This window comes from Podarcis bocagei (genome assembly GCF_964188305.1).
Source record: "Podarcis bocagei genome assembly, chromosome: 16".
NCBI lineage: Eukaryota > Metazoa > Chordata > Lepidosauria > Squamata > Lacertidae > Podarcis > Podarcis bocagei.
This window is the reverse complement of record NC_138142.1, coordinates 23647790-23674668: the sequence shown is the minus strand read 5'-3', so window position 1 is coordinate 23674668 and position 26879 is coordinate 23647790. Positions and strand designations below refer to the sequence as shown.

The 26879-nt window shown below is 43.5% G+C and overlaps 1 protein-coding gene across 1 annotated transcript in view; it reads left to right on the top strand.

The window, feature by feature from the left end:
- MED13L (mediator complex subunit 13L) overlaps window positions 1-26879 on the top strand; it is a 174575-nt gene that overhangs the window by 85704 nt on the left and 61992 nt on the right. Inside the window, exon 5 of the mRNA XM_081175248.1 lies at window positions 25443-25588. Within this exon, the coding sequence (XP_081031374.1) occupies window positions 25443-25588 (146 nt within the window). The remainder of the gene's footprint in view (window positions 1-25442; window positions 25589-26879) is intronic.

Genomic DNA, 26879 nt, shown 5'->3' with positions numbered 1-26879 from the left:
TCTCCCCCCTCCCTTTTGAATATAGAACTGCTGTGATTGTTGCACTCTTCATTTTCAGCCAGCAATTATTCATAGTGTGACATTGAGACATTAGCTGTTGCCATGGTAACTGGCTCTAAGTAGCAAAGATACAGGCATGATGTCAGTAGAAGAGCATTGCCTCAAACCAACTATGTGTTCAGGTGTCCCCTCCTCCTTTTCTTAAAAAAAAATTATTTTAAAGCATTATAAGACGGAACTACTTGCTTCCCTCTCCACTCCCCCCCACCCCCTGCCTGGGCTGCGGAGAGTTTGTGTAATTCCTGAGGGCTTTCCATTGTGTTTGCTTTTTTAAAAAAATGCTAATAAAATTAGGATTTCCATTATTTCGGCACCTTCTGTTATAAATGGTTGTGAGCTAGTGTGATTTCAGGGGGAGAGTGGGGACTTGGACAGCTTGGGTTCAAGTCTTCTCTCTGAGGGACTGGTGAGTTCCTCGCTCTCTCTGTGTGCCGCTGCTGTGAACAGAGAGATCCCACATTAATTAGCGCTGCATTGTCATTCACTTCAAGGACACTGGCCTGTTTCATGCAATGGAATGTTTGTGTGGATTGCCCCAATACCGCTAGGGTGAATCAGGGTGTTCTTGGTCATGTGAGAACTCCTTTGTGAGCAGTGGAACTCTCGTGAATCTGTTAACGCCTCTCATTCAGAAAATTGCAGTGCAGAGTGACCAAACACAGTAAAAAAAAGATAAAGCAGCCTGTAAATTAGCAACTGCTGTATACAATGCAAATTTTCAGAAATGGTGAATGAGAACAGGGAGTTAAGCAGTTGATGGTTTAGTTCGGGTTCAGCTGTTCATATTTATGACATTAATACAATAACAGTTTATTAAACAGTTTTGTCACACCTGAATCAGCTACTTCAGTTCCAGTTCACATAGTAAAATGTAAATATTTATACCACGGTGCTGATTTGGCTCAGCTACACAGAAAAAGCCTGCAACAATTTAGCAAGTTGGAACACGAGGGAAAGAGAGCTAGGGTGACAATGAAAGGAAATGATATGTTGACTATAATGTAATGTTGAAAGATGATGAGAAAATATCTAGGTAAAACTGGGATGGGAGGTACCTAAGCTTTTCTTACCCAGAGATGCTGTTTGGTGAACCCTCCAGAGGATCACATGGCAACAGTGTATGTGCGGGACCGATGTGGATGTCACACACTTTTTTACATGCACTGCGCACATGCAGCCCCCCCCGCCAGATATGCAGACCACACTAACATCTACACATAAGTGTACACATAGTTGCGTTACTGTGGAGGATTTGCTAGGTGGTGGGCTCTGAAGTGGGCCATCTTACCTACAAAAGGACCAGAAATATCATGTGATGGCCTCAGACCCTCCCTCCCATGGGTTCGCTTGCTGCGTGGTGCATTGCCCAGTATCCCTGGCAGTCTTGGCTCTGGAGAAAGGGAGCCTCAAGCCCAGCCAGCTGCTGCTCCTGGGTGCCAATTCTGCCTAGTTCTGGCAAAGGGAGAACTGTGAGAATAAGTCCTCCCTTTCCAGTCTCACTTCCTCCTTCTGTTGCAATGTGGACCTTCCAGAGCACTTGGAAATTTCCATCTGTGGACTGGGTGATGATGCCGCCATTTATATTATCCAAGTGCTAGCTGCAGAGATAGGGAAGCAGGGTCTGTCCATCCCAAGCACTGTTGGCAACCTCCTCTCCGCTTGCTGACAACTCTTTCTACTGCCAGTTCTTGAAGGAAACTGACTGTATTGCCCAAGCCCTGACAAACCTCTTGAGTGATCTGGAGGGTGCACATTTTAAAGGGAGGAGAAAAGTGAAAGCAGTGCAGATTACCTGCTCAGACCCCCTGAACACATTGGACCCTTTCTAGGGTTAGATATATGTATGTGGTTTGCTGTGGCAGATGGCATGATAGTCTTTATGGCAGATATGACTAACTCTGCTGAAGAACTTAAGAGCCTTGCAAGATTATGGAAGGGTGATGGGGCTTAAAATGAATGTGACAAAAAGGGAGCTACTAATGAACACATATAATGAGGAAATAGATAAGGAAAAGTTGGATACATGTTTTTAAATGGTGCCCCCAAATACTTAGGGTTTAAAAATCAATGGGAATTTAAAGAGTTGATGCAAAGATAATGATGTAAATGTGAAGAAACAAATCCAAGAAGATCTGGAATCTTGGGGGGGAAATGTAACCATGCCATTAGCACACGGAAATGCCGTGGTTGGCAGGAGCAGGGACCGAGTAACGGTTAAAGCCACTTAAATACCACCTCTGTGACTGTGCGGTAGAAAAATTGTTTTAAAATGCACACTGGAACCAAACTGAGTGTCATAACATGCATGCTGTTCCTAGGGTAAGGAGAGAAATATGGTTACTCCCATGTAACTTTGACCTAGGTGGGTGATTTAAAAAGAAAAGTTTTCAGAGTGTGAATAACACTTCATACAAATCATTTTATAATATCAATTCTTCAATGTAGTAAAGGGTGCGAATGAGGGCAAAGACCTGCCCCCAAATCCTCAGCCAGCTGCTCTTGTTATTCGTATGATCCAACTTCCTGAAATTTTATGGTCAGTAGAACCCTATGAATTTTCATCCCAGTTTTCATATATATATATATATAATGCCAACATGCTTATGCAGCTGTTTGAAGCTTTATTGACTGGTCAGTCATTTGAATGATAGTTTTATGCTTTGTTAAGCTGCCTGGATATTGCAGTATATAAATGGTGGTATATAAATGCTTCTGTAAAGAAACATTTTCTTATGGGGCTTAGTTTATAAATCAGTTAACCTGAACAATTCATTAATTTACATAAATATGTAGACAAGAAGAAAGTAGTTCTAAAGAAGAGAGCACACTTGGTGGCATTATTATTATTATTATTATTATTATTATTATTATTATTATTATTACTACTATCCTTCCTCAACATATTTAGTCCAGAGACCCGCAACATCAGTGGAAGTTGGTTTTGATGACAGGCTGGTGCTAGTGTTTCAGAAAGGCTCAGCATAGAAGAGTGGTGCTTGCCATTTTAATAAATAATGCTATTAAAAAATGTTTCTCAATTTTAAAAACCAGTGGCCCCAATTTATTGGGGACACACTTGGAGGAGATCAAAATGTCCTGTCCCCATGCTTTTTAGGTTAAAGTTGGGTGAGGGGACGCTTTAACCATACAATGACAATGAGACTGTCTGAAACTACTCTGCAGTAGTCAAAAGTCCAGTAGTTTTTTCCTTTCTTCCATTCAGATGTTTATTTTCACAGTCCAAGGTTGTGGTTTTTTGTTTTAATTTTTTGCAGCCCTAAACCAGCAGTTGACCTCTAGCCTGCCTGCTGCTTCCAGCTCTTTAAAGAGAGGCTATAGGATCCTAGATAAAAACCTCACAATTATTAGGTGGAGCAGGAAGAAGTCATAATTTTACTCCTTCTCACAGTAGACTAATTGAAATTAATGGATGTGACTAAACTAAGTATTAATTTGAGTGGGTCTACTCTAACCTTGTATCTATTTTGTGTGTGTGTGTGTGTTTTAATGGTGTGTGGTTAACAGAAACCTCCAAATAATTTAGTATGAAGATAAATTGTCTAGCTTTTCCAAAATAATAATGATAATTACTGTGAAGCTTATGTGGCTTTTAAAGCAACAAATTCAACATGTATTCATAATTTCTTAGTCATTAAGACGCAGTCTATTTTTATCTTGATTACCAGAGCAGATCACACCCGATTTCACTGTATCAAGAATAATTTCCACAAGGATAACGCACAAAAATGAATTCAATTGTAAAGACCCTCACCTTCCAAAAAACAAAAACATCAAACAAATAATCCCCACCTTGCATTAATTGTTCAGAGCTTCAGAAAGTTGGTGGGTTGCAGAGGCTGTTTGACCTAGCAGTTCAGCCTACAAGACCTTCTCCCTTCAAAGAAAATATTCAAACGAAAGAATGCACTCTGAGATTAATTTTTAAAAGCCCTGAACTGCTTTCTCCATTTCTTTCAGACCTTGAGAGCCTTTGATACTTTCGTGTACTATTTTATTTGTTAATAAGGCTGACTACCTTAGTTTGGTAGTTTTGGTAAGAGTTCTGGATGGTTCTAGGTTGGCAGGATTTCCTCCCTCTCTGCCACCCCAGTACTTACATGGAAGAAAGCAATATGCTTCTGAATCTGAATGTGTCCTCAAAATATCACAAGTTTGCTCACTCCCCTTATTAAAATGTTGCAGCATTGTTACCATTTGACAGACCTCTTGTGCAATGTGTGTGTACAAGCAAAATTGTATTTGGTGGTTCTCTGGACAAGCTGAGCTTCTTTCATTCGTGGACAGAACCCAGTACGTGGTTTGTGAGGGTACAGGAGGCAGCCAGTGCCTGGATGGGAGACTGCCAGGAGACTTCCACATATGCCGCTGTGAGTTCTATAATGGAAAAGAGTGGGGTATAAAGGTATCAAAATAATCAAATAAACAAAATAATGTAGGATTTCAAATTGGCAGTCGGGCGGGAGGGGGAGGTGATGGCTGTGAAGACTTTTTTCACAGGAGCATATCAGTTTCTATAACTTTGTAAACACCCCAAAGGTTTGTGTGAATTTTGCATTAGGATTAGTTACAGGTATCTAGCCGTGTTGGTCTGCTGTAGTCGAAACAAAACAAAACAAAACAAAACAAAACAAAACAAAACAAAACAAAACAAATTCCTTCCAGTAACTCCTTACTGGAAGGAATTTTTATTTATTTATTTATTTTGTTTTGTTTTGTTTGCATTAGGATTGTAATCCTTGATATGTATTATAAAATCTGCATATACATATTCTGATCCTGGAGCTCCAACATATACCTAGGGATCCTGCATGTCCAAGAACTGCTCTATTTCCTTGATGCATAGGGCAGATTTGCAAAGGCTGTGCCATGAGTAGGGCAGCATTTTGATTATGTTTATATTGCACTGTTTGGAGAAGTGTCTAAATGGTGCCATGAGACAGAGGTGGAATAACGTCCCTAGGGAAGTTGACATTCTTCCTCTGTTGGAGACGTTTCAGAAGACTGTAAACTGTTATGCAAAGAGGTGACCACTGGAAAACCTCTAATCTGTCCTGTAATCCTGCATTTCCATGTCTTTGTGTGTTGCTTGGTATGGCTAGAAAACTGACCAGTGGTACATTTGCTAGCTAGTATTAGTAGTCTGAGGTCAGAGATCATGCAAATCTGTCAGTGTGGGAATTATGGCTACACTGCAGTAATTAATACACTGCCAGCTGTTGGGAGTTTAATCGCCAACTTTATTTGGATGGCTGATGATTCCCACCAGCAAACAGGGGGACAGTCTGTAACAGCAGCTCATGGCATAGTGTTGACCTCAAAACTTCAACAATTTTGTTTCTGCTTATGGCTGAAATTTCGCTGCTCTGCTAATATTCACGGTGTTTTCTTTCCAATAAAATTGTTTGAACTGGCAGTGCTCCTGAGTCAGCAGCGCACTCCAATCTGTGCCAAGACACTGAATGTTCTGTCAACCCCCCTCTTTGGGATTTACTTGAGGATTTTAGGCACCTACAGAACGGCAGGGTTCAGTCGTTGTTGCCTTTGGCATGTCTGACCGTAGATGATGATAAATGAGCAAAGAATGCAAATCTGCTTTCATGAAAAATGGGGTTTTGCTTAAATGGCACTCCCTAAATCAGTCCAAATTTGAGTGAATTGGTAACAGTGGACTACTTCTGGCTTGTGAATTCTTCACGAGTAAAATTTCTTTGTAATTTGTTTTTCCTGAAAATACTTCCTTTTGTGTTCGATGTTCAATTTATGTAGGAGTGCTGTTTTTTTATTCTCCTTCTATTGTGCCTAGGACATGATGTGTTTTCTAATAACAAATGAAAGAGTAAACCAGGCAGCGGGACTTCACCAAGAGAAGTTCCTGGGGATTGTTCTCACTGCTTCTATTATACATAATATTATCCTAGCACAATGAAGCTTTGAAACATTTTGGGTGTAGGCTTCAGCTTTTATGTCATTCTATTAATCAAGCTGTTTCCCCCTATCCTATGTCTCTGTGTGCATAAGTAATTGGATCTATTTTAGCTCAATTATCCTGAATCCTTAGGAGTGTTGATAGTTTTGTTTACTTGTTCTCAGGTGGTGGTGGGGTGGAATTAGAAGTTCTAGTTTTGAGGAATACACTTTATAATTCTTTCTGGTTCTCTGGTTCTTATCTTTTGGAAGCCAGCTCTATAGAAAGCACATCCCCGTTACACTGTAAACCGGGAGTGCCTGAACTGGCTAATTCTTGCCTTTCATGTGCTTCTTGCAGCATGGTAGGCACTTCTGTGTGATGCGATGCTATTCTTCAGGGTCCTGTGTATGAGTAATGTGAGTATATGGATGGGACCAATTGCATGTGGCTCTCCCATGGAATTAATTGGGGTTCCAGTTCCATGGGAAGGACCCAACAGGATCCTTTCCCCCCGCTCCCAAGTTGTGTTACTAACATGTGCAGTCCTACAGAGAGTGAAATACAGGAAATGAAAGTAGATCCTTTCTGGAGAATATTTAAATGCCTTAATGGCAGCACCTCTCACGGCTGGAGACAAGAGTGTTGAATAGTAAACTGTTACCGTATTTTTCGCCCTATAAGACGCACTTTTTCCCCTCCAAAAATGAAGGGGAAATGTGGGTGCGTCTTATGGGGCGAATGCAGGCTTTCGCTGAAGCCTGGAGAGCGAGAGCGGTAGGTGCGCACCGACCCCTCTCGCTCTCCAGGCTTCGCGGACCTCTCCCCAAGCAGCGGGAATGCTCCTGCTGCTTGGGGAGAGTTGCCGGCATCCCGAAGCCTGCGCGCGCTGATCCCAGCGCCTGCAGGCTTCGCGGATCTCTCCGCAAGCAGCGGGAACGTTCCCGCTGCTTGGGGAGAGTTGCCGGCATCCCGAAGCCTGCGCGCGCTGATCCCAGCGCCTGCAGGCTTCGCGGATCTCTCCGCAAACAGCGGGAACGTTCCCGCTGCTTGGGGAGAGTTGCCGGCATCCCGAAGCCTGCGCGCGCTGATCCCAGCGCCTGCAGGCTTCGCGGATCTCTCCGCAAGCAGCGGGAACGTTCCCGCTGCTTGGGGAGAGTTGCCGGCATCCCGAAGCCGGCGCGCGCTGATCCCAGCGCCTGCAGGCTTCGCGGATCTCTCCGCAAGCAGCGGGAACGTTCCCGCTGCTTGGGGAGAGTTGCAGGCATCCCGAAGCCTGCCCGCGCTGATCCCAGCGCCTGCAGGCTTCGCGGATCTCTCCGCAAGCAGCGGGAACGTTCCCGCTGCTTGGGGAGAGTTGCCGGCATCCCGAAGCCTGCGCGGGCTGATCCCAGCGCCTGCAGGCTTCGCGGATCTCTCCGCAAGCAGCGGGAACGTTCCCGCTGCTTGGGGAGAGTTGCAGGCATCCCGAAGCCTGCCCGCGCTGATCCCGGCGCCAGCAGGCTTCGCGGATCTCTCCGCAAGCAGCGGGAACGTTCCCGCTGCTTGGGGAGAGTTGCAGGCATCCCGAAGCCTGCCCGCGCTGATCCCAGCGCCTGCAGGCTTCGCGGATCTCTCCGCAAGCAGCGGGAACGTTCCCGCTGCTTGGGGAGAGTTGCAGGCATCCCGAAGCCTGCGCGCGCTGATCCCAGCGCCTGCAGGCTTCGCGGATCTCTCCGCAAGCAGCGGGAACGTTCCCGCTGCTTGGGGAGAGTTGCAGGCATCCCGAAGCCTGCCCGCGCTGATCCCAGCGCCTGCAGGCTTCGCGGATCTCTCCGCAAGCAGCGGGAACGGTCCCGCTGCTTGGGGAGAGTTGCAGGCATCCCGAAGCCTGCCCGCGCTGATCCCAGCGCCTGCAGGCTTCGCGGATCTCTCCGCAAGCAGCGGGAACCACCGCTGGGCTCCCACGGCTTGCAGAGAGCTGCCTGTTTGCGGGCTGGGGTCGGGGGAAGCTCGGGCTGCCCCAGCCCCGCGCCTGGGGGGGAAATAATTTTTTCCCTTTATTTCCCCCCCAAAAAACTAGGTGCGTCTTATGGGCCGGAGCGTCTTATGGGGCGCAAAATACGGTAACTACAGTGGTGCCTCACAAGACGAAATTAATCCGTTCCGCGAGTCTCTTCGTCTAGCTGTTTTTTCGTCTTGCGATGCAACCCTATTAGCGGCTTAGCGGATTAGCGCTATTAGCGCTTTAGCGGCTATTAAAGGCTTAGCGGCTATTAAAGGCTTAGCGGATTAGCGGCTAAAAGGCTATTAGCGGCTTAGAAAAAGGGGGGGGAGCGAAAAAAATTGGAACACTTGCAAGACGTTTTCGTCTTGCAAAGCAAGCCCATAGGGAAAATCGTCTTGCGAAGCAGCTCAAAAACGGAAAACCCTTTCGTCTAGCGGGTTTTCCGTCTTGCGAGGCATTCGTCTTGCGGGGCACCACTGTATGATTGACCATGAATGTACCAACAAAACCTTTATAGGGAATTCTTAGGTTAATCATACCCATTCCCCCAAATATTTTTTAATTCCCTGCAAGGAGAAGATATGACCTCCCTTTCTTCCTTGTGAGAAAAAGGGGAGATGGACACAGTTGACATAATGGCATATCCTGGGAAATAGGGGAGGACTGGTTAGTGCGTAAGCAGGGCTGGATGAATTCCAGATTGTTGTGGCCTGGTCTCCTAAACATTTGTTGCCACCTAGACATTTAAATATTTTTTCATGCCTGGGTACAGCAACAGCAGCAGCAGCAGCAGCAGCAGCAGCAGCAGCAGCAGCAACAACAACAACAGCTGGAATGTGCTTCATTTCAAAGCTGTAAAAAGAAATTAGGCTTTAAAAATGAATAAGGGTTGGAATAGCAAACTTGATGAATATTCTTAATGGGGGAAATTGGTGAGTTCAAGTCACTGACATACCTCAGTGAACGCTAGGAAGAGGTAGGACTAACCTGGAGATGTGTGTCTAGAAGAAAGCCTATGTATGGTATTATTGGTTTAACTTTATGCTTTGTTTTTGATATATTGTATTGATTATATTTTAAATTGATGAATAACATTAATTGGGTATATAATTTTGGCTCTGCTTGCCAGTCAGAGTAAACTTGAAGATCTGTTAATTCTAAAGAGGCCTCAGGGATAGAAATCTAAGCAGTAAGGTTTGAATTGGTATGCTAAATGGTACTATCAGTGGAATATAATATGCCTGTCATTGAATAAGTTTTTATTTTTCTTATCAAAATGCTTTGTTTATTGCACCTTTTGTTTAAGTAAATTCATTGCATCTTAATTGACGAATAAAGCCAGTGCTCTGTAATTAAATTATCTTTACTTGTTTGTGTAACCTGTCAAGTGAATTGAAGTACTTGTTAGAAATAACTTCAAATTAAACAATAGATTGTCAGAAACAAAGGAATTAGACGACTCCAAGAACAATGTCTTTAATTTTTTTTAGTGTTTCTCAATCTTGGGTCCCCCGATGTTTTTGGCCTACAACTCCCATGATCCCTAGCTCACAGGACCAGTGGTCAGAAATGATGGGAGTTGTAGGCCAAATACATCTGGGGACCCAAGGTTGAAAAAGGCTTAGCTGGATGTTTCAGATATGATTGATAACCTTTTAAGACATAACTGCATGCCTCCATTTTAAGCACACCATCGGAAATTCAGTGCCTGCTTCCCAGTTAATGCTTCTAGTTAGTGACAAATTCTAGATGAGAATGTGTGTTTCAGCAAAGAATTCTGATAGCTTATTAAAGACCTGGTAGTTACAGCCATTGTACTACCGTTGAAGGCTGTTGAACCTATAGACTGTGGTAATGAGCCAATGGAAAACTGAAGAGAATATGCACTGTCTAATCTGTTAAGGATCTGGGATTCTTACAGTTACTGAGTCCAAGTTTTTCTCTCTTGGAAATCAGTACTTACCGGTAATAGCGTAATGGTGGAGTGGAGTTCAACATAGTGTTAAGGTGGATGTTCCATCAGCACAAGGCTTTCTCCTTGTGCAAGCCCCCTGAATCTGTTCTGGGATTCCCCCAACCCCCTGGGGAGGACATGGGCAGAGGAGTAGAGGAGAAAAGGCCCCTTGTGCAAGAGTAAAAGCTGATAGGACTGTGAATATGAATAAAGCTTTGAATTTTTTTTGGGGGGGGGAAGGTTGTATTTTAGGTTTGGTGACTTGGGATATCACACAGCATATTCAAAGCTTAAAAGATTTCCTTTAAAAGAGGAAATCCCCTCCTGCTCCAGTTCCAGGTTCAATCCTGTGCAAAGGAACAGAGTGCATCAGCAATGAAGAGAGGCAATGGAATTTGAGAAGTTAATAATAAAAAATAGCAGACACATATTTACAAAGAAAGTATCAGCTGCTTTCCAAATCGGATACAGAGCCTGGACAAGTTAAATATTATATAAAGAAACACATTCAAAACATAGAAGATAATATTCCAGTGGATGTCTGAGAAAATGTATGGAGGAGTACACATAGTTTTTCCTTTGAATATGACAGTAAGAGGAACTGCTATAAGAGAGATGGCAAGTCGCCTCTGCAGTAATGCATGAAATCAATATAAAAAACTACCTACCCCTAATGTGGGATGCGGGTGGCGCTGTGGGCTAAACTACAGAGCCTAGGACTTGCCAATCAGAAGGTCGGTGGTTCAAATCCCCTCGATGGGGTGAGCTCCCATTGCTCGGTCCCTGCTCCTGCCAACCTAGCAGTTCAAAAGCATGTCAAAGTGCAAGTAGATTAATAGGTACCACTCTGGCAGGAAGGTAAACGGCGTTTCCGTGTGCTGCTCTGGTTCGTCAGAAGCGGCTTAGTCATGCTGGCCACATGAACCGGAAGCTGTACGCTGGCTCCCTCAGCCAATAAAGCTAGATGAGCGCCGCAACCCCAGAGTCGTCCACAACTGGACCTAATGGTCAGGGGTCCCTTTACCTTTACCTTTACCCCTAATGTGGAGGTGCCAGAAGAAGAAAGCACACATTTTCCACAGGTAGGAGTGTGAGGTATCTCCCTCTACCAGAGAGGGAGAGAGAACTATTAATTAAGAAGGATTTTAGGATATGAGATTCCTCTGCATCTGATGTTGTTCTTACTGAATTCTGTGAAACACTTGGTGAGGCAGAAGCATAAAGAGCTGACTTCTTAGAAGCTGACAGCAGCTGGGATTTTTAAAGTGATGTACCTTTAATTTTTGTTTATGCAAAGCCATTTTAAGCCATGGTTTTGGATTCTGATCTGCTGGTCAAGCACAAGCCATAATTTATTATCTCAGTGCAGAACGTACACCTAACCATAGTTAAGTAAGTTTAACTAAGATTCGGTATGTGTGAAATGCTTTGAAAGATTATGTAGCTTGTTTCTTATAACTGTAGATAGTCAAAACTAACCACAGTTCAGGTCTGGACAAAATGGCAAACTGAGATTAATAAAGCTGAGATTAATGTGTCTGCTCTCCTTGTATCCATGCTGAAGGAGAAGAGGAGAAGCAGGGAGCACCTGAGCCCAAGGTTCAGGCATGCAATAATAAAGTATTGCTCATTTTTACATCCAGAATAGGAACTATGGCATGAGCTTATAGGCAAAAATCTAAACTGGACAGAGATGGATTGTCAGTGTATTTCAGCTGTTTATATTTATTATTCCAATGAATTAATTGCTACTGTTCAGTTTTAGGATGGTGTAATGTGGTTTTCATTGAATGCCTTATGAGCATGGTGATGATTATGTTAAGAATTTATTTTCTAAAAAAACTTTACATAGGAGGTGAGGGCACAGGGAGTGGGGCACCTGTGCCTTGAAAGGCAGCTTACAAATTAATTAAATAAAATATGGTGAGGTTTGTTACGTTTCTGTAGACCGAAATCCAGCATAGCATATTTCTGCCAGTTATTTCTACTGGAATGGTTGGCAGACTTGTGACTCAATCTGTTGCATTGTGGTTGCACACAGTGCTATTCCTTGCTCTGGCCTAGCTCTGGATATGTGACATTCATAGTACATATTTACAGGTGTGAGAAGGCTGGGAGTATTGCTTTGCAAGAGCTTCAACTGGATAAAAAGATAAGCACAGTCTAAAGCACAGTTGTTAGGTTGTAAGGCTGTGGTCAGGGTGTGTCCTTTTAAAACAATGTGCAGTGCTTAGCATCACTGGCTTTCTTAAAAGAAGCAACTATAAAAATAAAAACAGCTTCCAGCATGAGGAGTACTGAGAAACTTTCTGTGATGAATGCTGAGCGACGTCTTGCTAAGGAGCCTGTAATGGAGATCTCCCTCATTAGAAGTGAAGCATTAGTAGCCACAGTTAAGACAAAATTATGTTTAATGTTTCCATTGAAACTATGGGACTAACATGTATATGGAACTTTGATTGTGTCACATGTGTTGCTTACCACATTTACTATTGGTTGCTTCTGATCATTTTAATATTGATTTGGTGTGTGTTTATACTCTGAACAATTGTGAGAGCTGGTTTGAGCCTTTGACTGAATTAAATCTAGTTTTTAATCATTTGAGTATTTTCTAGAGAATAAAATATATGGATGCCATTAACAGTATCCTATATGTTTGGAATGAGCTGCCCTAACACAAAGCTTCTGTAACTGTTACCATTACACTGCGTAGAAAATGAGCTGTGGAAATAACTGCAAATTCCTAGAAGTCTGCATCATTTGAGATTTTTCTAGCCCTGTAAATAACCTTTACTGCCATTCTAAAGGGAAAGGCCTGCAGGGAATGGAGAAGTGATGCATTTTTACAAGTAATGTATTTGAATCCCATTCAACTGAATTGACAGTAGTGGCCTGTTACAGAAAAGAAATGTATCGCTACAATGCTAACCATTTTTCTGTCTGCTTCAGATGCTTTAAAAAATAAAATAAAAAAGGCTCTATTAATATGGAGAAACTATGGTTACCAGCTTCATATGGAGAGTGAAATCAAGCTACTCAAATATCACAGGGTGGAGAGAATAAAGAAGTAGGACATAAAGCTGAAACATGGGAGCAATGAGGAGCAGGCAGCTCTGCCCTGAAGAAAACCACTACTGTTAACATAGAGGTGAACCTTTCTTCTGTACTCAGATTCTGAACAGAAACCTGTGAGTCCCTATTGTGTGACCCTGCCAGATAGTTTCTTAATTCATTCTGTGTCAGAAACACAGTTTTTGGAGCTTACAGTAAAATAGATACTAGCATTCAGTTACAGTGAGGGTCTGTTTTCGGACTCCATGACAAACCATAGGTTGCCACGGTGCCTTTTCAGCTGTGTCTCCCTCCTTATGGAATGTTGTCCTCACATGCCTGCCATAATCACTGGCTGCTTTTAGGTACTGGACGAAAAATACTTCTTTTCAGCCATTATTCTGGCCTTTAGCTTGGAGAGTTTTAGAAACTGTGGCCTCTGTTAGTGGGGTGGGATTTGCTTTTTATGTATATCGGTATTTTCAGCTTTTTTTGTTTTGTTTTAGCTTTTTGTTTTGTTGTGCTTTGGTTTGAATTTTTGTATTACATTATATTATAAGTCTCTTTGAGTTTACATTTAAAACAGTCTTAACAAGGCCAATAAATAATAATATAAATGCTAACTGTAGTATAGAACTTGGTTTTAAGTGATGGAGTTAGTATCCAGGCACCATGGTTTAGAGCAGTGTTTCCCAACCGGTGTTCCCCGGCACACTAGTGTGCCGTGAGACGTTGGCTGGTGTGCCGTGGGAGGGAGGCGGGCGAGTCGGGCGGCGAGAGGCGGCGGCGGCGAGGATCTGCGTCGAGCCGGGGGCAGCTCTGCGGTGGTGGTGCCGAGCGGCGGGGCAGCGCGTGCAAAAGGGAGGAGCGCGAGACAGCGGAGGAGGAGGAGGCCGGCATGTCCGGGCAGCAGCAGCAACAGCAGCAGCAGCAACTCCCGGCGACGGCTCCTCAAGCCCCGCCGCCGCCCCCTCCTCCGCCCGCTATCGCCGCCACCACCACAACAGCCGCCGCCGCCTCAGTTGCCGCCGTCCCTCAGTCCCTCGCTCTGCTGCCTCCTCCCACCCCCAAAGCTTGGAGGTTCCCCGGCAAGGGGGAGGGGAAAAACTTTCACTTTCGTGCGTCCCTCCCGGCGTGATGCTGCGCGCTGACGTCACGGGGCTGTAATGGTGGTGTGCCGCGAGATTTTTTTCATTAAACAGGTGTGCCGTTGCCCAAAAAAGGTTGGGAAACACTGGTTTAGAGCTCCCTGCCTGTTTTCATTTTCTGTCTTCCCAACACTTCTATATCTTTCTTTCCTGTTCCTATTTCTTAACAGTATTTAGATACCAGTGTTCAAGCTAGTTTCTATCAACATAAAACAATCAAATCAGTAAAAGTACTGTGAGAAACAGACTGAAGTATGTTACAGTGTTTAAGTGCCATTTGAAGGCCCATGTCTGGCACCAAGAATCTATTGGGCATGGGTACCAGGTGAGTTTTCCTGGCTGTTCCTCTGGCCAGCATATGAGATTTCCACCCTGAGAAGCTACAGCAACTTGGTTTACCACGTAGGGCAGTGGTTAGTGCCTCACGACATCAAGTGAGGTTAAACAACCCAGTCACTGATAATTAAGTGTTTAGAGAGCCTGCTTGTAAGCATTTGGAAGAACTGATCTTGGCTGCTATGAAATGGTTTGCGTTACAGTGGGAACACAGATCCGTGTTTGAGCTGGCAAGCTCTAGTGTGGAGCTTGAAGCATTTGCCTTGCCTTGGTGTCTGATGACAGCCCACTTTGGAACCCAAACTGCTAGCTGATCCCTTTCTCCTTTGCTTGTGAATGGAGATAGCAAGAGAGTTGGAGATAAAATCAGTGAGAAGAGACTATCAAGAGTCAAGCAAATTAGTTCTAGCATGCTAGTCCTGGCAAGAATGCATACAAAGTGTCAAGATAATGGGTTCATAACATTATCTAAATGCTTCCTGTGTTATCTAAACACTTTTCTGCATTGTGAATTTGTTATCTCAACACTCTGGATGCTAGTGAAGAAACAGGCTAATTTATATTCATAGGGAGGATCTTGGTGTTTGGATCTTATGGCTTCTGAAAGTTCTTGTACAGTTGCAGAATTTATTTCTAGGGTTGCAATTGATTACCTGGTCTGTTGGTTTTTTAGCTGGTGGGTTAGCATGTACAAATGGGTCCTGCCTTGATAGAAGATGAATTTAATCACTGGTACTACCACACTACTGGAGGGAGGGTGTGGAGCATTGTCACTTAAGATTTTTATTTATGAGTAGGGGAAAGAAAAACAAAGAGCAGAGGGACTTCCGGGTTGACGCGATCTGGAAATGGCGGATTCCCTCCGAGCTCCGGAGGGAATCGGCTCCACTGAGGATGGGTCTTTGCCGCGCCGGCGACGCGGGGACCCTTAAAAACCGCAGGCGCGGAAGCCTGCGGACTGAAGACTCGGCGGGTGCCTTAAGCGCCCCCCCTGATTCGCAAAGAGCCTTTTTAAAGGCTGCGGAGGGGATACGGGGGTGGCGTGGCACTGAGAGTCGATCGCTACCTCGGTGGAGCGAAGCCGCGAGCCATAACCAGAGAGCGCTGACTTCCTTCCTTGAAAATTTGGACTGAAAGAATCGCCCGTGAGTAAGACGGATTGGGACTTTATAAAAATTCTACCTTGAATTGGAGACGAGCGGGGGGTGTCTAAAAGGAAGTCCGCACCCCCCCCTTGCAGACGATCTAAGCAACGGCGCAAGAGCTAAGCTGGAGAGCCTACCCCTGGTGGGGTGAGTTAAAAAGGACATTAACTTCCGAGATTTAACTAAGGGAAATTTTGGGCTGGAGAGTGGAGTTTTGGGAACCTTCTTTTTGCTTTAAACAACCCCCCCTCCCGGGCCCGGGAACGTCCTGCTTTGGTGCCTGTGTAAGAGCTGCGGAGTTTGACAGCTGTCAAAGCTGTCAAACGGCCGATTTAAAGTGGAAAATTTGTCATCTAAGATCCCTCTGGACTAAGACGAGTTATAACTGAGCTAAAACTGTTGGAAACAAAGTAATAATAATCAGTTAAAGGATTGTTGGTGAAAAGGCTAATAAGTAACCAGATTCCCCCTAGGGGGAATTCTGTGAAACTACAATGGATACAATGGCTGTGGAAGGAAAGTTATTAGTGGAAATCGAAAGGATGTTTCAATTGGTGGGAATCTTACAAGAACAGAGCTTGGCCATGAATAAACAACTTGAGACTATGACCTTGGGAACAGGCAACTCTGCTCTCAGTATTGAGGACCTCAATGAGAAAGAATCCACAGCTGAATGGGAAACAATACCTACAGAGCTGGAAGAGACTAAACAACAAGAAAAAGAAGAAGTAATCCTGGGAAGCAACAACCAAAAGCTGACATCTGCGGAACACAAGCAAGGAAATGCTGGGAACATATCTAATACAACTCTGCGAAAGACACAGAAGAAGAAGGAGGAGGTCCCGGGACAAAATGGAATACAGAAAACTAAAATAAAGAAATACGATTGGGGCCTCCGTTTGGACTTTGATTGTGAAGAGATAGGCTTTGTGGAAATTCTCCAGCAGTTACTTTTGAACCCCCTTGTGGGAAGAGGATACACTTTGATGGTGAAAGAGCTTTTCCCAGACTTGACGACTGACATAAAGGACTACCAACAGGACAGGCGGAGAGGGACTGAAAGGGATTTGAAAGCCTCGGACGTGAGGAACCCAGGCTGAGAATCTCGAATCGGGATCTTTATTGGGAAGGGACAAAAACCGGGGATGGGAGGGAGGGAAGAAGAGACTCTTAAAAACTCTTAAGACTTCTAGGTTTGGTTGTTATGACTCTTAATTAAGATAAAATGAAAATCGATGGAAGAGAACTTAAGTCCAACTTAGGAAAATTAATTTTTATTATAAAAAAGGTAATAAGATGAATAAGAATGTTGAGAGGAGAAATACCAACTTGCTGATATAACCTTGAAACTGGGATGCACGAGGGGAGGTGGGGGGAAGTCAGGGAACAAGTTTATGAAACGGGGATTTGCTGATTTTATACGTGTTTTTGTCTTTAGTCTTTTCTTTGTGTATGTCTTGTCTTTATAAAACCAGAAAACCAAATAAAAATTATATATATATAAGAAAAACAAAGAGCAAAAGGTGGAACTGTAGCTCTGTAGCAGACTGCATGGTTCAATCCCTGGCACCTTAGGGGAAAGGAAAGAAAAAAGGATCAAGTACCAGGTGATTGGATAAATCTCTGCCAGAGACTCCAGAGTGCTGCTGCTAGTTAGGCTAGATCAGTGCAGTCCAACTTTTCATACCAAATGGGCCGCCGGAGTACTTTGACATGGAACCAGTGGGCTGCACACTGCCTTGTTGTTGGGGCGAGCGGGGGAAAGAGTGAGGAGCAAGGCCAAAACTTGATCTCTCCCCCCCCCCCCGCCCTCACACTACCTTCCCAGAGCTGCCTCAGCAAGGAGGTGTGAGAGCTCTAGGAACCTGCCAGAGCCCTCACACCTCCTTACCAAAGCCAGGCTGTGCAAGGACTGGGCAGGGTGTCAAACGTTGCTGAGGGCTGCCCAAAAAAGGCCTTGAGGGCCAGGCGCTGGACCACCCTGGGGTAGGTGGACTGATAGCCTGCCCAGTATAAGGCAACTTTCCTGCATTGCTTACGAGAAAGATGGGTATATATGGTCAACCATTTATAAGTAAGTCCTAAATTGCAGTTGAAGAAGGGTCTGGTATTTGCAAAGGGGCTTCTGATGTGATTTTAAATCCTGCAGAATATTCTGTACTCTGGAACATGTACAGTGGTGCCTCACAAGACGAAAAGAATTCGTTCCGCGAGTCTTTTAGTCTTGCAATGTTTTTTGTCTTGCGAACCACGGTCCGTCGCAACTGTGCCTCTTCAAGCGGCTTTAAAAAAAAAAGCGCAAGACGTTTTCATCTTGCGAAGCAAGCCCATAGGGAAATTCGTCTAGCGAAGCAACGCAAAAGCGGAAAACCCTTTCGTCTAGTGAGTTTTTCGTCTTGCAAGGCATTCGTCTTGCGGGGCACCACTGTAATTCATGCATCTGAAGGAGAATATTATTTTTTTATCTACTCATTCCCATTTCTTTTAAATAGTCTAAATACTGGGGTAAGAGAACTGAATATGAGTAAGCTGCAAGGCACAGGGTTATCCTCAAGAAGAACTTTCTTTAATGTATGCTTTTAATATTGTCCATAGCAAACATGGAATATTGGTGTGCTCTGACTGCTGTGTGTAGTGATCCTGTTTGCACCTCATATTTACAAAGGCGAGCATTCAGGGGCTATGAGCCATCTTAGTTTACCTTCTGGAGTTTTTCCTCCTAAAACAAGAAATCATCACAGTTAAATCATGTGCATGAAATTGTCTTGCCAGTTTTCCCTGCTTGTTTTCCAGCCTTGTAAGCTCTAGTCTGGAAAAGTGCCTGCCAGTATAAATGAGTCTTTTTAAGGTGCCAGGGGACTCTTTGTGTTGTTTCACCTGTGTAATTGTTTTGGTAAGAACATCTTCATAACATCTGAAGGATAATGTAGAGAAAGCACTGGAATGCTCTTCTATAAATACACAAATTTGAATACAGGAGTAGAACATGATTGGAGACATCTATCAGATAGCACAATCTGTTTTCCTTAAGCTGAGATAAAAATAGGTTTTGAAAAGGAGTGTTAATGTCGGAAAGAAAGGGCTATTCTGATTTGAATTTATATGTTCTTTGGCAGAGGTCTCCTCGTGCTAGAAATCCTAAAAGTGGGAAACATCAAAGTATATTTTAAAGCCTTAGCTCCATATGCTTTTTCTTCTTGAACCCTGGAGATTGAGAATCGGTGCAGCAGTCAGAACACACACCCCGGCTCCTGCCAGCTGTATTATTTATTAAAAGTAGCGTAAGGTTCTAAATGGTACAGCAAGGTGCATATCTGGTGAAATGGATTTGCAGAAGCTTTCCAAATGAAGACATTATCCAGGATCCTCATTTGAACATAGAGGGATGTCTTTCCAAGCTGTACTGCCTGAGAAACTTCCATAAGAATTTCAGAATTGTTACTTCTGTGCTTACGACTGAGGAATAATTCAAAATTGCTTATTCGTCACGGAGCCATCGTTAGGTACAGACAGAGTAATGGGTCAAGTCTGCTTTAAAAAATAAAACTAAAACTAAAATCTTAAATTGTGATGTTGCAGCTTTTGAGTTTCTCCTTCCAGCCCTGTGACTTTATCTTTTTTGAGGGTGGGTGAGTGATGTTTCACTTTGAGAGGAATAATGTCTTACAGTTTGATATGGCTGCACAGGACTATATATACTGACACAACATTTTATTTTATTTAAAAAGACTGAACACTGGTATGTTGATAAAGTGTGTCACTGCAGAGTGTAATCAAAAAGATATGGAACAGGGTGGTTTTAAGTTTAAACTTGGAATAGGGAGTCTGGCCCAGTTTGGATGCTCGGAGCTCAGTTCAGTTTTTGCCTGCCCATGCAGCCAAATCAGAAAGTTTCTAATAAACCATATTTTTCTGGTTTGTTTGAACTATAGTTGCCAGCTGTGTGTGTGTGTGTGTGTGTGTGTGTGTGTGTGTGTGTGTGTGGAGAACAGTATGTTAAGCATGTTTAATATCCTGGCCTCTTCAGTAGTTCATAACTATAGTTTCCCAGGTTGGGCAAAATGGGAAACTATGGTTAATTCGAAGCTTCGTGGTTTGATAGCTTGATGAGCAAAGGAGCTGCATGTGCAGGGAAATGGCGTATGTGTATCTCAGTTTATTAAGTCCAGATATGATCATCTGATTCAGACAGTGTGTCCTCATCTTTATTTCCATGCTAAGCACTGCAAGGGAGCCCTCTGGAGGAAGGCCAGGGGAGCTGCCACTGTAACATATGATTGGCTCATCAAATAAATTCTAGTTGAGGCAATGTGTGTTGAAACCAACCGCAGACATGCTGCAGCTATTCATAAGCAGGTTACTACTGGAGGTGCATACACCTTGAAGTGGAACACACACCTTTCCGCTTCCTTGTCTGTCATTCATGCATTTCTAAGTTACACTGAATGTGCTTCTGAATGAATCTTACAGGATATTTTATGTACGGTAGTTTACCGTTTCATTGTGTGAATTCAGCCCTGAGGCTGGCTTTTACCACGATGCCCATGCAAAATAACTTTCTCTGCATGTATTTGTTTAAAACACTTATCTCACCTAAAAGACCCACAAAGTGGCTTACAGCAACCATTAAAACACAACTTTGCATAAATACAAAGCAGAAGCATAACCCCACTGCAACAGAGCTAGATAAAACCTATCAAAAGTAGCAGGTGTAAAATCCTGAGCAAGATTCCTGGTGAATATATGTTGTTGGTGGTGATTATGATTTTCACAATTCACCTGAAGGTCAGCAAAATGGAGCCAGGCAAGTCTCTCTAGGGAAGGATTTTCAAAAACATAGTGCTCTCTGAGTATTCTCTGTTCTTGCCCCATCTCTCTTTGGTATATTCTTCTCCCTGTAGCTCTCTAATGCCTTCAGTATGACTGTAGATGGTGTATACTTCCACTCAAGGAGCAATGGGTTTCTGTTCAACCTGGCATGTCTCTGTGCCAAGACAAAAGTGTGGTAGGTTGTTATCTGTGAGATGTTGTTTGCAGATGACGCAGCCTTGACAGCATACTCCAGAGAAGCTTTACAGAGATTCATCAACTGTTTTGCTCCACGCATCAGCATTGATTGAGCATGTGCTTGAGGTGGTAGACAATTTTGTGTACTTGGGCTCCACCATAACTAGCAACCTTTCCATTGACACTGAGCTACATAAGCATATAGGCAAGGCAGCTATCACCAATACAAAGATGAAGCTCTACTAAGATTGTGTGCTGAGGCTGCTGCTTTATGGAAGTGAGTTGTGGGCAACTTACACCTGCTAGGAGTGACACCTTAGTGCCTTTCATACCACTGTACCTTGGTACTCAAACAACTTGGAACCCAAACACTGCAAACCCGGAAGTAAGTGTTCCACTTTGCGAACTTTTTTCAGAAGTCGAAGGTGCTCCATTCTGAGTGTTAACGCTTCCGATTTGAGTGTTATACTTTGGTTTTGAGTGCCACACTTCTGTTTTGAGTGTTACACTGAGGTCTGTCTGTTTTTGCTATTTATTTTGAGTTTTTGCGGCTCTTTTTGTTTTGTTTTTGTGACTGTGTGGAACCCAGTTCAGCTACTGATTGATTGATTGATTGATTGATTGATTGTGTGACTGCAGTACATTGTTTATTGTTTTCGTTTTATCAATGGTCTTGTTAGATAGTAAAACTCATGTTAAATTGCTGTTTTAGGGGTTGCTTTTAAAAGTCTGGAACGGTTTAATCCATTTTGCATTACTTTCTATGAGAAAGTGCACCTTGGTTTTTGAATGCTTTGGTTTTGGAACAGACTTCCGGAATGGATTAAGTTTGAGAAGGAAGGTACCACTGTACGTGCTGTGTCAGGAAGATTTTGGGCATCACATGGCCAAATAGAGTCTCAAACAGAAATTTGCTCATCCAAGCCCACATTTCCAGTAGGTTTGCAGTTCTGTCTCAGTGGCCTATGCTGGCTTGGTCATGTATGCAGAAAGGAAGATAGCAGGATCCCAAGGGTGTGCTTTACGGAGAGCTAACTTCAAGCACCAGGCCTGTTGGCAGACCAGCTCTGTGTTATAAAGTTATCTGCAAACGTGGCATGAAAGTGGGAAACATTAGCCCCACCATGTGGGAATCCCTGCAACCTTCCAACAGTTTGACTTCACCTCTGATGGCACACTCCTTTCTGAGTGTTCTAGGTCTCCAGGAACATAAAGTGTTATACTTCATATGCTTTCAGTTTTAGGGTGGATTTAGATGTATAAATAACATCCAAACAGAAAGTGGATGTGTGAAGTCACACCCACTTCTATTGTTTTGCTTCTTCTGATAAGGGAACTTGCACATCTTGAGCCTCAATATTTTCTCATGAGAAAAACTTGGCTTCATCCACATTCTGTGCACTAGGCATGCTCGCACACCTCTCCCGTCCCTCCTTCTCAACTTTCCCCCCACCCCAATGCCTTAACTTTCTCTTGTAGGGGAGTTGCTCCAGCCCTGTGATCATTTTGTTTGCCCTGTTCTGAACTTTTTCTAGCTCTACAAAATCTTTCTTTGAGGTGAGGCAACTAGAGCTGTACACAGTATTTTTTACAGCTGCTGCATCATTCACCATTTCACACTCCATTAAAGTATATCTGAAATAAGGTTTTTTGTTTGTTTGTTTTATGTCAGTCTGCATCACTTCCACTTGCTTGCATTGAATTGCATTTGCCAATTTGCTGCCCACTCACCCATTTTGGAGAAATCCCTTTGGATCTCTTCACAACCCCCACCCTCACCCAGTGTTCTAATCATTGCAAACCTGGCTACCTCACTTCCCACCCCAACTCTAGAAAATTTATGTACAAGTTAAAAGCAGAAATGCAATCTGATTCTTTTATAAATAATGGTTGTCCACAAAATAGCACTGGAGACTATCTGTCTTTTTATTTATCTCTGTTGGAGTAATGATAGTATGATGCCTTTAGAGTTCTGTAATCAGAGTATAGGAGGGCAGGTTGGCAATCACTCTGGGCTCCAATGGATTTGACAGTATTTCTTTATCTCGCAAGCTTAAGAACTGTTGACATAAACAAAGCAAACAATTCACAATATCAAAATCAAACTGCTGCTGGTTATTTGACAGCATTAGATTTCTTGAATCAGGAAATTAATGTCAGTTAATGGTTGCTAGATGAATAGCAGTTTCTGTCAAAACTCTTTGTCTGTCCGTGCCCCCCCCCCAGCATTCTCATCTCCTTCCTTCCTTCCTTCCTTCCTTCCTTCCTTCCTTCCTTCCTTCCTTCCTTCCTTCCTTCCTTCCTTCCTTTCTTTCTCTCCTCCCTCAGGTCTCTTTTCAGATTCTTCTTTGACCCTCTTTGACATCCCTGTCTCTTTTCTCCCTGACCTCCATCTCTCCCCTTTTGCGCAGCTTGCATACCGAGGCTCTAGAAAAGAGGCAAAGCAAAAATGTAACACACTCTTTATATAGGTTGCATTGTACCTACACACATGCAGGTCAGCTGCCATGGAAAGGCTCTAATCTGCTACTTCACGTGGCAGGCAGCAGCAGCCCCTCCTCACAAACTGACCTGCTGGGGATCCGGTAGAGGGTCCCATCCTTCCTCAAAGTGGATCTCCTTTTCCAGAATAGCTGCAGCTTTGTAGCTTGCTCTCTGAAGAATGTCCCTTCAGATTTGCTTGAGAGAAGGAGACCATCAGCCTTTCACAGAGGCAGAGTTCAGGCTTCCTTCACAACAAAGTGAACAGGCCTGCAACTAAGTGCTTCAGTTCCTCCTCCTACAGTTCTGTACTGTTTCCTGCCAGTGGATTTGCACCAGAGGTAAACAAGCCTTCAGGCTCCTGTTTGATATACCAGGCATGTGAGTATCAGGCTACAAATAATTAAGTGTCGCTGAACTTCCAGCTCGATGGGGCTTTGTTTTTAGTATTGTAAACTCCATACAGTATAAAAACACCAGGGATAGTAAAGTTCAGTAGAACGTAATTATTGTTTGGCTGCCTGCAATATCTGAACTGGGTCATATTGAAAGTAGGCATCACTAACTAAACTTTACCATTGTCCAGTCGTAAGTCATAAATACACTATGCTTGCAGTTCTGAGACGTTATACCATTCAACATTCTTTTGGGTAGGTGAAAAAATATTGGCCTCGTCAAAAAGACTTTTTGAGAAAATCTTTACTCCTTTAGTGATAGGATAATGTGTGGAAGCTTTAGTTTTGCAATAAGGGTCGGCTGGTTAAACGGCTGAAGTGATTTGAAGAGTGGTCCACTAAATTATCCCAGTTGTTTGTTTTCTTTCATTCAAACGTACTTGTGGGTTGGCTTGGGCAGTGCTTTTCTCTTAGAGCTGGGCTCTGTGCCAAAGGAAGCAACAAGGATCAAAGGCACGGTCATGAGTGATTCAACAGAAATCAGCTGATCCCAACTCTCTTTCACTTTGGGAAACTTTGCCCAGAAGCAACTTTTCTTTACAACTGAGCAATGCCACACTTCCCCTTTAAGCTAAGGGTGCAGGGAACCCACCCTTCTGCGATTCTCAGAGGCAGAGTTGTGAGGCAGTGCTATCTCCTCTCCATCTGCATATAAAGCCAGTTATGTTGCCTTCTGGGAAACACTGGGGTGTCCTAGTGTTTCCCGCACCCTGCCTTTATTCACTTGGCAGCCATTGTGTGGAAGACCCAGGAGTATCGTCTTCTCTTTGGGCACTAAGCAGTTTCAATGGGAGCTAGAATAAAGTAGAAGAGGGCTAGCTAGTGTTACTGAGTGATGAATAGCATCTAAAACATCTAAAATACCCAGTATGGCAAAGGTATATTTGAATTTTCTAGTGACTGTTGGGATTGTTCAGCAGTTGTTCAGCAGGCTGAACAATAAAGAAATGATCAGAGCTGCATGTTCTATGTACCTGGCTCTGGGTGCTCGATAGCCCAACAAGCACCTTGCTCCTCCAGCCAGTAGTGAAGCAGACAAAATCTGGTGCCTTAGCATATGCTATCAACACTGTCCCTGTGGTACCAGAGCAGCCCTGTTTCCGTTCAACAACTAAGTTGAAGAGATTTGTTCTGAAAACTACTATTGTTGCTGGAAGTTAATGAAATGCATGCTTCATAGCCAGGGTTGAGCTGACTGTGCTCTTAGAAGAGAGAGAGAGAGAGAGCAAGATCAGAAGAATCTTTATTTGCATTAGCCACTAGCCATAGCAGTAAAATAAAATGTACTGAAGATAGAGGTAAAAACTTAACTATACAAAATACATTTTGGAGGTTTACATCAATAATCAAATAATAGATCTTATTCTGATTGCCCTTGCTAAAAACCTTGCAGTTTTTGCTGTCACCCAATCATCTTGCTCTGCTAGAAGAAAGGAAGTTAGAAGTTAACTCAACTCTTTAAAAATGCACTTATTTTAATGGGGCACGTGCTCCCTGTTTTGCAACATGCCTTTTTTGTGAAGGGATTTGATTGTGGTTAAGGCAGTAAAACCTTGTTCATGTTCTTTATTGTGATTTGTTTTGAGGCATGAGCTTTAGTTTGCAGCAGTTCCAACTCTCGTGTGAAGTCTTGTGAAGACTGAATGTATGATGTCTTGATCAGCATACAGGCTCCTTTTCGCTACATGCTTCTCTGCTTTTTCAGCAGGGAAGGGCTTGATGTTTCTGCCACTTACGTTGGAGATGAAAGTGTGTTCACACCCATGCAAGCACCATGTGTTGTAGTTTCTGTTCCAGCAAGATCCATAGAATCTCTGTTGCCATTCTTTGAAGCATTGATCCCAGGATTAAACGACCTTTTGTCACGTTTCCCTCTTCTCTCTTCCTTTCAGTGAGCATTTGTCCTGCGCCTTCACATTCTTCCTTCATGGGGAGTGCAATGTGTGTACAAGTGTGGAGATCGCCCAGCACCAACCAATATATCTGATCAGCGAGGAGCATCTCCACATGGCTCAGTCTTCCCCTATGCCATTCCAAGGTAGGTGTCCTATGTGTGTGTCTTCTTGTCATCTGGAGTGACTTTTTTCAAATAAGTTTTACTAAATTTTCAAAAAAAATAATAATCACATAGACATTCCAATAGATAATAATTTTTATTTTGTTTTATTGACTTCCCATTCCATTTTCCATGGTGTTTTTTTTCTCTCCCCTTTGCTGACCCCATCTCCCCTCTCTTATTTCATTGGATGTGGGTGGCGCTGTGGTCTAAACCACTGAGCCTCTTGGGCTTGCCGATCAGAAGGTCGGCGGTTCAAATCCCCGCGACAGGGTGAGCTCCCATTGCTCTGTCCCAGCTCTTGCCAACCTAGCAGTTCAAAAGCATGCCAGTGCAAGTAGATAAATAGGTACCACTGTGGCAGGAAGGTAAATGGCGTTTTCATGTGCTCTGGTTTCTGTCACGGTGCTCAGTTGCGCCAGAAGCTGTTTAGTCACGCTGGCCACATGACCTGGAAAGCTGTCTGTGGACAAACACCAGCTCCGTTGGCCTGAAAGCGAGATGAGTGCCACAACCCCATAGTCGCCTTTGACTGGACTCAACTGTCCAGGTGTCCTTTACCTTTTACCTCATATCATAACAATAATGCAATAGTCTTCAATTCCTTCTGTTGCTCATAGTTCAAATCCTGCTCACACAAATTCATCATTTCTTTAAATAGTCCGAAAAAGGCTTCTATTCTTCCATGAAGTAATCATTGTTAAGTTCATTTATTTTAACTGTTAGCTTTGCTGATTCAGCATAGTCCATCACTTGAGTAAAACCTTATCCTGGCTTAATGTAAATGCACGGGCTCTCCGAGGGGAGAATGCTGTGGTGCACTAAGCTTAGGATATCTTCCAAACCCTGGCTTACTGTTTAGCTCTGCTTCACAAATCATGGGTTGTATGCCATTGTTACAAACCTTGGTTTCAGCTTGTGGTTAATCTGGAGGGAGTTAAACCCTGAGCCCATGTTTAGGTGACATGGTGTATGTAGCACAGTAGCAGAATGACAGGAGGAGGAACAAAGCAGCCACAAACCCTCCTGGAGCCTGGATGCTTACATGTAAATGCTAAACCATGGTTTGGCATAGCATGATGGGCAAACTAGGCTAATTGATTGAATGATAAGAATAGTGCACTGGTTTTGAGCACATGACCTGTATTTATAAACCCTTCCTAGAACTTTAGCTTGGTGACAGACAGCGCTAAAGCTCAGTAGCTGCTGTAAGAAACTAGTCCTTTTAAGCCTCAGCTCTGATGGGCCCCTGTGTGTGAGTATTGATATTAAC